Consider the following 14,221-nt stretch of genomic DNA (forward strand, 5'->3'; position numbering starts at 1 on the left):
GTTTCAAGGGCATATTAAGTTCAAAAGCAATATTCAGTCGCATGTATATCCCAGTTAAGGGAGATAACGACATCAGGTCTTTGCAGTTTTTACAGGGGGTATCGACTTCCTCCTACATACAGTGCCTGGTATTTCCAAGTGATCACCGATCTGGTACTGGCCAATCTCATCATTGCTTAATGTGATTATGCTTATTATATAGATAAGCAGAGAGCACATACAGCACCTGGTATTTCCAAATGGTCACCCATCTGATACTGACCAGGTTCATTATTGCTTGTCGTGATCTACTTAATATAAAGAGCTAAAAAAAGAAAAACACAACAAGTTTAAAATGGAGTTAATGCTAAGTATGATGTGAACAGATTCTGACCCAGAAAACGTCAATTCTTCCCTTATTGCCAGAAATATCACTCATGGAATGTGAGGACTAAAGGACAAAAATAAGAGAATTGAGTTACAAGGCTGCTGAAAGTAAAGGTGCAACTTTACTTTAGTGTGTCTTCGAAAAAATGGATTTCCGAGAAAAGCATTATTACGCACAGGGTGGCCCATAAAAGCTTACGCATAGGAAAACTTTAATAAAATTAAAACTAGAAAGGAAAATAAAAAAAAATGCTTGATCACTATTGTTTAGAAATATATTCCAAACAAAGTCAAAAGATTAAATTTCAAAATGGCCGCCTTTTTCTTTGATCATTAGCTTGATACGTGCTGCCACTGAAATGCAAGAACGCCGCACCACTTCTTCGTCCAACTTGGCCCAAGCAGAATGAAGGGCTGCCTTCAGGGAGTCCAAATTGGGGTGGGAACATCTCGAAACGTCGCTCTCCAGAATGGACCAGATAGTGAAGTCCATAGGATTGATATCTGGACTTGATGCTGGCCACATTGCTTGTCCCAGGAGCCTCCCAGGAGCCTGGGAAATGGTCCTTGCACCACTGTTGAGTCACATTCACTGTGTGAGCTGGAGCACTGTCCTTTGTGAAGATGAAATCATACCCAAATGATTCAGTGAGTCACGACAGGACCTTTTCCTCCAACATATTCAAATAAACTTGACTATTGACTTTCACGCCTTCCTCAATCACGATCAACGGAGATTTGCTCCCATCGGATGCAACAGCAGCCCAGACCATGACTGAAGCAGGCTTCTGGTGTTTCAAATGGCTTCTGGCGTTGACTGACAAGTCCTTTGAACTTTTGGCATAAACCCTATCGTTCTGCTTATTAGTCAAAGTCTCCACCATGAAAATCTTCTCATCAGACCAGATGAAGACTTTTCCTGCAGCTCGCTCCATCTCTTGCAACATCAACTTGACCCCGTGCAGCCGTTTCTGCTTCGAGGGTTCCGAAATTAACTGCCGGGACTATTTTTTGTATAGACTTAACTGAAGATCATTTTTAACAATCTTTTGCATCGAAGATCTTGAGATCTTTGCCTCTTTCGCAATTTTCCTCACACTTCTCTGTGGATTTCGCTCCCTCTTTGTTTTCACTGCAAAAACAGCACTTTTGGTGCAAATTGAGTACGGTCTGCCTGTAATTGGTTTATCAGAGGTTGTGCCTGTCTCTTGAAACTGTTTCCAGGCATTTTTCGACACACCTTGAGCTGTTTAATGATGCACTTGTTGCTAACGCCTGCAGTCTTGAGAGCAACAATCTGGTCGCACTTAACCTTATCAGCCATAACTTACCGAATACCTGAAAGAAATGAATGAAACACCAGTTGAACATCTATAGATATATAGGGGTTTAATAAAAGAAACTTTCAAATTCCTAAATTAAATGCCTTTGGTAAATAATCAACCCAAACTCATGGATAAATCTTTATGGGCCACCCTGTACTTACATGTCATGTCGAAATTAGTATAAATTCCAAAAATTATGAAAAATGGTTGTGTAGAAAAATAACTATAAGTAAAAATAAGTTTTTTTGAAATTGTGATTTCACTGTGAAAAAAAATCCAAGGCATGGTTATTGATAAAAGTGCAAACAAATGGACAAACGATTTTCGGTAATTTTACCCCTATAATAGCCCCTAAAATTGTCTTGAAAAATCCATTATGGCAAAAATTTACTTTCACCATGACTAATGTTTGTGCAAAATTAAAAAAAAAAAATCCAAGGTGTGGTTCCTATTTACTTGCCTCCCCACGAGGGCAGAGTTGGACACAAGGTTGTTTTCTTTTTGTTTTTTTTTTTTTACAAAGGAGTCACCACTTATCAAGGCCCAGAGACCACTCGAGGATAAAGGTTAAAAAGTGTACAGTAGTCAATGGGACAATATCCTAGTAACCGTTAGTTGTGTAAATTTGGTAAATTGGATTACTTAAGGGGAACGGCTCATCAACAACTTGTTTACGTTGGACTTGAAGATGACCATATTGTAATCAGCTGGAAAGCAGGCAAATGGAAGACAGTTCCATAGGTGTGCAGTTCTAAGAAAGAAGCTTTGTTCATGGAATCTATGCTTAGGATTAGTAACAGATAAAGAGTGGGGTAAATTATTGATAGTGTTTTCAGCTAGATGAGTGTTTCTCATGAAAGTTTGTCGACTGGAGGGGGGGGGGACCATAGATTGGAGCTCAGATGAGGATTTGCCATGAAAATAATGACAAAGCAGAGACAGGCTCGCAACATCTCTTGGTTTTTAATGTGGGGAAAATTCAGCTCCCCAAAAAGAGGCACTTTGGATATGAACAAAAATAAAAATTGGCTCAGTCGTGAAGGATTTCTCTTCTATTGATCAAGAACAGAAAAGGTGAAGTGAAACAGCAGACACAGACACAGAAGCACAGTTATGTTCGAAAATTCGTTCTGGCAAAATTTACTTTCAGCATGGCTAATCTTTTTAGTGCCAAATTTCAAAAGAATCCAAGGCATGGTTATTGAGAAAAGTGCGAACAAAAAAATGGACAAATGGAAGTGAATCACTAGGTCCAATCTCTCCTTTGTCAGGCGACCAATTAACTTTTTAGAAGATGAAAAACAGGGGGAGATAACTGCATTCTATCGTTTAAGTTGCTTTGCACAGAATCCAATGACACTATCTTTCAAGTCGGCCATCTTGCTTTTTCTTGATCTACTGCAGACTTTTTTTTTTCTGAGAATCAGCTGAAGCACTTTTTCTACCATTTTTTTTAATTTCTGGAATTTATATGGATTTCAACATGACACTTAACTGCAGAACAATGTTTTTCACTAAAATGCTTTTGTACGAAAATATACAATTAGGTCGGATGACAAACTATAGTGAAGTTGCACGAAAATAAAACTATGGGCTACTTCCCACTCCTATCACTCTGTGTGCAGTGCAGTGGGTGTAGAAAATTGCCGGTGTCACAATAACATGGTAAACCACAAAAGTAATGACCAAAACAGGAAGTCTTTAATATCAGGAACTGAATCTGACTGGATACTGTTTGCTGCAGATTTTGAGTTGAGTATTCTTCTGGTTAACCGCCCCAAAAACTGGCATGCACCTCTGGTTCTTAGCTTTTTAATCTCTATATACAGTATGCTATGTGTTTATATATTTATATATAAAAAAACCCAAGTTTGTCCAGCTGGCCAAACTTGGGTCCTTGTACCAGAAAAATATCCAGTAAATAAAACGTTGTTTAGTAAATCGTTATTTTTTTGCATTTTTTTTTTTTTTTTTTTTTTTGCATTTCCGTACACCAAACATGAATATAAATATCATTAAAACATCCGTTGGGTCATAAGCTTCATTTCGGTACCTAACTTGCCTGGGTGGGTTGCCTGTAGGTTGAGATAAACCGCATTATAAACACACACACACACACACAGTAAATCGAACTTACTAAGAGAGAAATAACTTCCGGTGAATACCGGAAAAATATCCAGTAAATAAAACGTTTAGTAAATCGTTATTTTTTTTTTTTTTTTTTATCATTTCCATACACCAAACATGGATATAAAAATCACTAAAACATCTGCTGAGTCATAAGCTTCATTTCGGTACCCAACTTGCCTGGGTGGGTTGCCTGTAGGCTGAGATAAACCGTGTCACACACACACACACACACACACAGAGTAAATCGAACTTACTAAGAGAGATAATAACTTCCGGTGAATACCGAAAAAATATCCAGTAAATAAAATGTTGTTTAGTAAATCGTTATTTTAAAAAATTTTTTTTTTTCATGTTAATACACCAAACATTTGCTGGGTCATAAGCTTCATTTCGGTACCCAACTTGCCTGGGTGGGTTGCCTGTAGGCTGAGATAAACCGTGTCACACACACACACACACACACAGTAAATCGAACTTACTAAGAGAGATAATAACTTCCGGTGAATACCGAAAAAATATCCAGTAAATAAAATGTTGTTTAGTAAATCGTTATTTAAAAAAATTTTTTTTTTTCATGTTAATACACCAAACATTTGCTGGGTCATAAGCTTCATTTCGGTACCCAACTTGCCTGGGGTGGGTTACCTGTAGGCTTAGATAAACTGCGTCACACACACGCACACACACACACACACACACACACACACACACACACACATACACACACACACACACACACACACACAGTAGGAAAATTTATAATAAGATATATATGTGTGTGTGTTTAAGATTCACTCCTAAACTAATTAACCGACCATTATGCATTTTGGAATACAGCTCTTAAGCACAAAATGTGGTAATGTGGGTATAAAAAGAGGGGATAGAATTCCTTTGCGAAAATTCAGATTCCTCAAATATTTGTTAAATTTTAACAATAGTTATTTAGACATGAATTAATAAATATTCCGTACATTATAGCTTCTTTGCAATATTTTAAAGGGATTTTCTGGCCAGGTAGTATTTTTGTAATTCGTCCTTGGTTAATGTAAGGGAAACCCTTCATACAGAGACAATTACTATTTTTTGGGATATTGCCAGAGTGCCCTCTTTTTTGGGGGAGCTGCTTTTCTCCCCACATTAAAAACGAACTTCGTGGGAGGTTTAAAAGCAACGCCATTTCTGCAAGTCATCTTTTGTTTTTGATTGACTTTGTTAAATTTGAATGCTTTACACTTCTGGTCGCGTCATGGGGTAGCGGTAAGACGTCAGATTTTCTTTCACTTTCTTTTCCGCTTTTACGTCATAGGTTCAAGCCTGCCTGCCTACTACCACTCTTTTTTTTTCTTTTTTTTTTTTGTACTCAACACACACCTCCAAACACCCAGGCATCCCCGCTAGTAGGAATATAAATATTTAAAATAAAATACCATATGAAAATTATTCGGAAACAATCTATTTTGTTTTAGCTACTCACATGTGACCTATTTTCCTAACAAAAAAAAAAAAAAAAATAATAATAATTCTATATATATGAATATTGGCTCGGACAATGTCGAGAAAAAAGACTTCAGATGGATTTCACGCATGCAATATTAAATTCAATTGTAATATAATAAAATACCATATGAAAATTATTCGGAAACAATCTATTTTGTTTTAGCTACTCATATGTGACCTATTTTCCTAAAAAAAAAATACGAATAATAATACCTCTATATACTGGATATTGGCTTGGACAATCTCAAGAAAAAAGACTTCAGATGGATTGCACGCACGCAATATTAAATTCAATTGTAATAACCGGCATTCCCCAACGACCATTTAACGGAATGTCCCAATATTTAAAACCCGCAATTCTTGATTCTGATTCGGATGACCTCAGATGTAAACAATGGTGATTGTCCAAAATCCCAACGGAAAAACAAACAAAGAAATGTCTACATTCCAGATAATTGAAAACTGTGAAAACACAATGCAAACAAAACAACAGAATTGACCAAGAATGTTTGTTTGAAGTACGAGGTCAATATAAAGACTGAGAAAACAAAGGCAGAAGACAGACTGCATGAGACTCTGCTAAAGAGTGACATTTGCGTTAAGCCACCATGAATACTTTCCCCCCCACACCCAAGAGTCTCTATCAACCTTTAAAAATGTATAACACTTATCCATGAAAGCTGAATTTGTAAATAAAGGTTCTGTTTATATTTTACTAGCATTTGCCATTTAAACATATCAGTGAGTGTACATATTACGCACATTTGACGAAAGCCAGCTCAAAGTTATATAGACGTAATAAAGGATATTTTGCACAAGCACAAAAGACGGCTATATAATATATATTAATATACTTGATTTTTTTCCCCTCTCCAAAAAGACATTATGGGAATATAATTAAAGGTGGCATATATAATTCCAATATGGTCACATTACCCAGAAATTATGAGATGCTTTCAATCAAATTCATAAATTTTTACAATATTTCTGAGCAAACTTACTCTCCCAAACAATTCGTACTTACAGGAAGTGGTAGGAGATCTTACTCAGTCATTATTATATACTTCTACTGTACTTTTAGCTATCATTCTTTATATCTTCCCAGGCAATGCTGGCAGACGGATCTTGTTAGTTTAATAGAAGTTATAAGTCTTTCCGTTCCGTAAATATTGGATCTGAGAAAAGTAGACATTTTGGTTTACGTTACTGACTAAACAAAAATGGATGCTTTCCTCATATCCAATATTTACAGCATTTTAAAAGGCTGGTAGCTTTTATTAGATATTAATTTTTAAGGCAAATAGGTAACAAATAATATTTTAAGTAGAATAAGTTGTTTTTGACTGAAGTTCACTTCAGACCCAAAACGGAAAAATTAAATCAAATGCATTGGAAAGATCGCTGGGAAAAAATAGTTTGATTTTTCTACTGCACCAGAAAATATCTTACTCTTGGCATAATCTTATATCTGTATAAAATCCACATGAAGTACCGTTGTTATATTGTGAGCCAACTTATATATGTTTAATTCTCAGCGGCAGGTTTTCAAAATGCTTACGGATGTATATTTGTAATAACAACCGACTGACTCCAGCTTATAAAAATATGTCTTTATTAGGCAAACAAGTCAATCTGTAGCTTGTGACAAATGATACCAAGGAGAGAGAAAGAGTGAGAATGTGTGAAAGGATGAGGGTTGGTAGCGATGAAATGTGGCACACATGCCTATGCTTGTTTGGCTCTTACTGTCTGTTTTCTTTGTTTTGCACACGTTTATAATGACCAAATTACATTGTATCTTTATTTGGGCATTAACGTAAAAGGTCAAAATGTGGGTTGGTTTCTTTTTTAATGGACTTTGTTTCTCTCGGCTTACATCATCCTGGTCAACAATTGGAATCTGATTTCCGGCAGTGCCTAGGATGTATATATGTGTGTGTGGGTGAATAATGACCAAAATTTTCAAAGTTATCCGATTTCAAGAATCAAGCCACAATAAAATACTATTCCCACATCTGGGGAGGTGGCATTCACAGTACTTCATCCTGCCCTGACAGAGTGTAAAATTGTTTTTAAAATCTAGTGGGGGATATTCTGTTCTCGACCCTAGAGCCCCTCTCTCTCACAGAAGACATTGCTAGTTTCTGTCAACTCTATTGTTATTTTGATGGGAGGTGCACCTAAATTGTAAAAGTTATACCCGAATAAGGTAAGAAGTTACATCAGCCAAAACGTTAAGAGAATAAAAATAATGATCCGGATGAAAACAGTAATCTGAACAATCAAAAAAAAAAAAAAAAAAAATTTATAAAAAAAACAAATCAAAACCAACATTTTATTCATTAATATTTTGAGATTTTCTGTTTTTTTTTTTTTTTTTAACTTTATTCAGCATTTCAGGCATGTTTATTTTTTTATTTGTCAAGTGATATTTGTTTTTTCATGTGCAGTTAATTTTTTTATTTTTCATTTCATATACATTTAATTTTTTATTTTTCATTTCATATCATTTTAATTTTATTTGTCATTTCATATCCATTTAATTTTATTTGTCATTTCATATACATTTAATTTTTTTATTTGTCATTTCATATCCATTTAATTTTATTATTTGTCATTTCATATCCATTTAATTTTATTATTTGTCATTTCATATACATTTAATTTTTTTATTTGTCATTTCATATCCATTTAATTTTTTTATTTATCATTTCATATCCATTTAATTTTTTTATTTGTCATTTCATATCCATTTAATTTTTTTATTTGTCATTTCATATACATTTAATTTTTTTATTTGTCATTTCATATCCATTTAATTTTTTTATTTGTCATTTCATATCCATTTAATTTTTTTATTTGTCATTTCATATCCATTTAATTTTTTTATTTGTCATTTCATATCCATTTAATTTTTTTATTTGTCATTTCATATCCATTTAATTTTTTTATTTGTCATTTCATATCAATTTAATTTTTTTATTTTTCATTTCATGTACATTTAATTTTTTTATTTGTCATTTCATATCCATTTAATTTTTTTATTTGTCATTTCATGTACATTTATCTTTTTTATTTGTCATTTCATATCCATTTAATTTTTTTATTTGTCATTTCATATCCATTTAATTTTTTTATTTGTCATTTCATATCCATTTAATTTTTTTATTTGTCATTTCATATACATTTAATTTTTTTATTTGTCATTTCATATACATTTGATTTTTTTATTTGTCATTTCATATACATTTAATTTTTTTATTTGTCATTTCATATACATTTAATTTTTTTATTTGTCATTTCATATCCATTTAATTTTTTTATTTGTCATTTCATATCCATTTAATTTTTTTATTTGTCATTTCATATCCATTTAATTTTTTTATTTGTCATTTCATATCCATTTAATTTTTTTATTTTTCATTTCATGTACATTTAATTTTTTTATTTGTCATTTCATATCCATTTAATTTTTTTATTTGTCATTTCATGTACATTTAATTTTTTTATTTGTCATTTCATATCCATTTAATTTTTTTATTTGTCATTTCATGTACATTTAATTTTTTTATTTTTCATTTCATATCCATTTAATTTTTTTATTTGTCATTTCATATACATTTAATTTTTTTATTTGTCATTTCATATACATTTAATTTTTTTATTTGTCATTTCATATACATTTAATTTTTTTATTTGTCTTTTCATATCCATTTAATTTTTTTATTTGTCATTTCATATCCATTTAATTTTTTTATTTGTCATTTCATATACATTTAATTTTTTTATTTGTCATTTCATATCCATTTAATTTTTTTATTTGTCATTTCATATCCATTTAATTTTTTTATTTGTCATTTCATATCCATTTAATTTTTTTATTTGTCATTTCATATCCATTTAATTTTTTTATTTGTCTTTTCATATACATCTAATTTTATTATTTGTCATTTCATATCCATTTAATTTTTTTATTTGTCATTTCATATCCATTTAATTTTTTTATTTGTCATTTCATATCCATTTAATTTTTTTATTTGTCATTTCATATCCATTTAATTTTTTTATTTGTCATTTCATATCCATTTAATTTTTTTATTTGTCATTTCATATCCATTTACTTTTTTTATTTGTCTTTTCATATACATCTAATTTTATTATTTGTCATTTCATATCCATTTAATTTTTTTATTTGTCATTTCATATCCATTTAATTTTATTTGTCATTTCATATCCATTTAATTTTTTTATTTGTCATTTCATATCCATTTAATTTTTTTATTTGTCATTTCATATCCATTTAATTTTTTTATTTGTCATTTCATATCCATTTAATTTTTTTATTTGTCATTTCATATCCATTTAATTTTTTTATTTGTCATTTCATATCCATTTAATTTTTTTATTTGTCATTTCATATACATTTAATTTTTTTATTTGTCATTTCATATCCATTTAATTTTTTTATTTGTCATTTCATATACATTTAATTTTTTTATTTGTCATTTCATATACATTTAATTTTTTTATTTTTCATTTCATATACATTTAATTTTTTTATTTGTCATTTCATATACATTTAATTTTTTTATTTGTCATTTCATATCCATTTAATTTTTTTATTTGTCATTTCATATCCATTTAATTTTTTTATTTGTCATTTCATATCCATTTAATTTTTTTATTTGTCATTTCATATCCATTTAATTTTTTTATTTGTCATTTCATATCCATTTAATTTTTTTATTTGTCATTTCATATACATTTAATTTTTTTATTTTTCATTTCATATACATTTAATTTTTTTATTTGTCATTTCATATACATTTAATTTTGTTATTTGTCATTTCATATACATTTAATTTTTTTATTTGTCATTTCATATACATTTAATTTTTTTATTTGTCATTTCATATACATTTAATTTTTTTTATTCATCATTTCATGTACATTTAATTTTTTTATTTGTCATTTCATATACATCTAATTTTTTTATTTGTCATTTCATATACATTTAATTTTTTTATTTTTCATTTCATATACATTTAATTTTTTTATTTGTCATTTCATATACATTTAATTTTTTTATTTGTCATTTCATATCCATTTTATTTTTTTATTTGTCATTTCATATACATTTAATTTTTTTTTTTTTCATTTCATATACATTTAATTTTTTTATTTGTCATTTCATATACATTTAATTTTTTTATTTGTCATTTCATATCCATTTAATTTTTTTTATTTGTCATTTCACATCCATTTAATTTTTTTATTTGTCATTTCATGTACATTTAATTTTTTTATTTGTCATTTCATATCCATTTAATTTTTTTATTTGTCATTTCATATCCATTTAATTTTATTTGTCATTTCATATCCATTTAATTTTTTTATTTGTCATGTCATATCCATTTAATTTTTTTATTTGTCATTTCATATCCATTTAATTTTTTTATTTGTCATTTCATATCCATTTAATTTTTTTATTTGTCATTTCATATCCATTTAATTTTTTTATTTGTCATTTCATATCCATTTAATTTTTTTATTTGTCATTTCATATACATTTAATTTTTTTTATTCATCATTTCATATACATTTAATTTTTTTATTTGTCATTTCATATCCATTTAATTTTTTTATTTGTCATTTCATATCCATTTAATTTTTTTATTTGTCATTTCATGTACATTTAATTTTTTTATTTGTCATTTCATATCCATTTAATTTTTTTATTCGTCATTTCATATCCATTTAATTTTTTTATTTGTCATTTCATATACATTTAATTTTTTTTATTCATCATTTCATGTAGATTTAATTTTTTTATTTGTCTTTTCATATACATCTAATTTTATTATTTGTCATTTCATATACATTTAATTTTTTTTATTCATCATTTCATGTAGATTTAATTTTTTTATTTGTCATTTCATATCCATTTAATTTTTTTATTTGTCATTTCATATACATTTAATTTTTTTATTTGTCATTTCATATACATCTAATTTTATTATTTGTCATTTCATATCCATTTAATTTTTTTATTTGTCATTTCATATCCATTTAATTTTTTTATTTGTCATTTCATATCCATTTAATTTTTTTATTTGTCATTTCATATCCATTTAATTTTTTTATTTGTCATTTCATATACATCTAATTTTATTATTTGTCATTTCATATACATTTAATTTTTTTATTTGTCATTTCATATACATTTAATTTTTTTATTTGTCATTTCATATACATTTAATTTTTTTATTTGTAATTTCATATACATTTAATTTTTTTATTTGTCATTTCATATACATTTAATTTTTTTATTTGTCATTTCATATCCATTTAATTTTTTTATTTGTCATTTCATATACATTTAATTTTTTTATTTGTAATTTCATATACATTTAATTTTATTATTTGTCATTTCATATACATTTAATTTTTTTATTTGTCATTTCATATCCATTTAATTTTTTTATTTGTCATTTCATATCCATTTAATTTTTTTATTTGTCATTTCATATCCATTTAATTTTTTTATTTGTCATTTCATATACATTTAATTTTTTTATTTGTCATTTCATATACATTTAATTTTTTTTATTCATCATTTCATGTAGATTTAATTTTATTTTTCATTTCATGTACATTTCATTTTTTTTTTTTTTACAGTGTCTTATATTGCAGCACGATGGTCCATGGGACTAAGTGATATCAAGAAAGGTTCTTCTTACGGCAAGATGAAATAAGGAAGAAATTCTGATGTCATGGAAGCAGGAGAATAAATGAATCAAATTGAGAATAGGAAGAAAACTGTTAATATTGGAAGGAAAACTATTTAAACAAAAGAATAATGAATTTTGAAGATTTTTTTTTTAATGAGGAAACATGATTTTCAAAATGTATGAAAAAAAAATATGAAAACCATTATAAGAAATAAGGAAAAAAATACAGTTAAAAATATTGAAGAAAGTTTTTTATTAAGGAAAAACCACGATTTTTATAATATGGACAAAAAATTACAGAAAGATGAAAAAAAAAGTAAAAAAACCCACTGATTAAAAGTATTGATCTTTTTTTAAATATGAAAGAAAAAAACACTATTTAAAATCTAGAGAAAAAATTTTTTTAAAAACTCACAACTTAAAGAAACTGTTGAAGAAATTTTTTTTTAAATATGGAAAAAAAAGAAACAAATTAAACAAAATAATTTTATTTAAATCAGAAAAAAAATCACACTATTTTAAAATTGGAAGGACCCCCCCCCCAAAATGGGACGATATTAAAAAAATAAAGGATAAAAAAAAATATAAAAAAAAAACAATGAAAAAATAAGGAAAACCCCATTTAAAATATAAAAAAATAGAATAATAAATCAAGAAAAAAAAAAAACAATTTTTCAAAAATAACAAAAAGATCCAATTTATATATAAAAAAAATATGATTTCCTTTTTTTTTTTTAAAATAAGCTAAAGAAAAAGGAATTGGATCTAAAAAAAACAAACAAACAAACAAAAAAAAAAAACTGCCAAGATTTGAAAAAAAATATTTTCCTGTTTTGTTGTGTGCGCGTATATGTGATCCTGAAAGCTATTGCTCCCCAGCAAACGATGTTATTTGTAAATCTGTTAAAGGTAATCTGTTTTCGTTTATCTGTTACGATTGTATGAACTGAATTTTAACTAAAGTGTCTCTCGTTGCACAAATTGACACAATGTTAATTTTTTTTTTGTATATTTCTACGGAACCGGTCGACAAGATATTACAAGAGATTTATACGATGCATTCCACTAACTCCATCTAAAAAAACAAAAACAAAGCTTGAATTTTTATTTCATTGATTTTTGCAAAATATTATAGATGCAAACACTAAGTTCCCAGATCCAAATTTTTTTTTTTTTTAATTTTTGAATTAACATGTTCAACTTTTAGGTGAGGGATCAGTGTTCTGGGCAACTGAAAAGTGCTGCTTGGGTTTACTTTCAAGGGTAATGTAACACGCTTCCCCCTATCTTTCCTCTAGTTGTCACATTCTATAAGTAATGTTTCTGACAAAGGGGGGAAAATCGCTACTTTCAAGATTAGCTATTGGTTTGAGTGGGTGAGATGAGGATATTTTCAATCTTCTTATAGTATTCATCATCATTCGGTTGGCAATCTCATTGACCTATAGAGTGGTTAGCATGAGAAGATGATTTCCAGAGATGAAAAGTAGCCATTTTGTAGAAGCGATCATGTCTATTTATCTATCTGACCTGGCTTGAACCAAAGAAGAAAATAGGATAACCAGAGTTCCCTATAAAAATACTAAGATGTTGTTTTTCCCATTATAGTGACACTGCAAAGACCTGACATTGTAATATGGAGTGAGAAAAAGAAGGTGGTCCACCTACTAGAGCTAACAGTATCTTGGGAGTCAAATTTTGATGCCGCAGGGGAGAGGGAAAAAAGGAGATATGAGAACTTAAAGAACAAAGGTTGAAAGTAAGTTTCAGTCACTTGGGGGTTGGAGCGAAAGGATATGTTGATCGAACGCTTCTCCACCTTTCCAAGCAGGAACTGATTTCTCTCATCATAAAATTACATGAGAGAAGACTTGCAAAGAACAGCAGAGAAGGCGTCGCTATTTATATGGCTAAAGAGGCATGATAACACCTGGTTAAAAGGAAGTCTCTAAAACGAGACAATGGACAAGTAGCAGTACTGCACACCATCAGGCAGTAAAACTCAAGTTTGCACTAGTGAAGAGAGGACTCCGGGAGGAGTAGGCTCGTCACAGCTATATACAGAGAGCTCGAAACAGCGTGACGTGGTCCTCCTCTGATGATCTCAGACATACTGGATCCAGCTATGGAGCTGTGAACTTGAGAGCAGCACTGGAAAGTTCAGTGTTTATA

General features: G+C 29.0%; 1 protein-coding gene across 3 annotated transcripts in view; it reads left to right on the forward strand.

Moving 5' to 3' along the window:
* Positions 1 to 12,596, forward strand: part of LOC145247952 (1-acyl-sn-glycerol-3-phosphate acyltransferase delta-like) — a 160,060-nt gene extending 147,464 nt beyond the window's left edge. For all 3 annotated transcript variants that reach the window (XM_080109598.1, XM_080109597.1, XM_080109599.1), the window contains exon 9: positions 11,997 to 12,596. In XM_080109598.1, the coding sequence (XP_079965724.1) occupies positions 11,997 to 12,073 (77 nt within the window). In that variant the 3' untranslated portion in view covers positions 12,074 to 12,596. The remainder of the gene's footprint in view (positions 1 to 11,996) is intronic.
* The last annotated feature ends 1,625 nt before the right edge of the window (positions 12,597 to 14,221 follow it).

The sequence above is a fragment of the Euprymna scolopes genome, chromosome 26 (assembly GCF_053919585.1).
Source record: "Euprymna scolopes isolate OS-2025 chromosome 26, ASM5391958v1, whole genome shotgun sequence".
NCBI lineage: Eukaryota > Metazoa > Mollusca > Cephalopoda > Sepiida > Sepiolidae > Euprymna > Euprymna scolopes.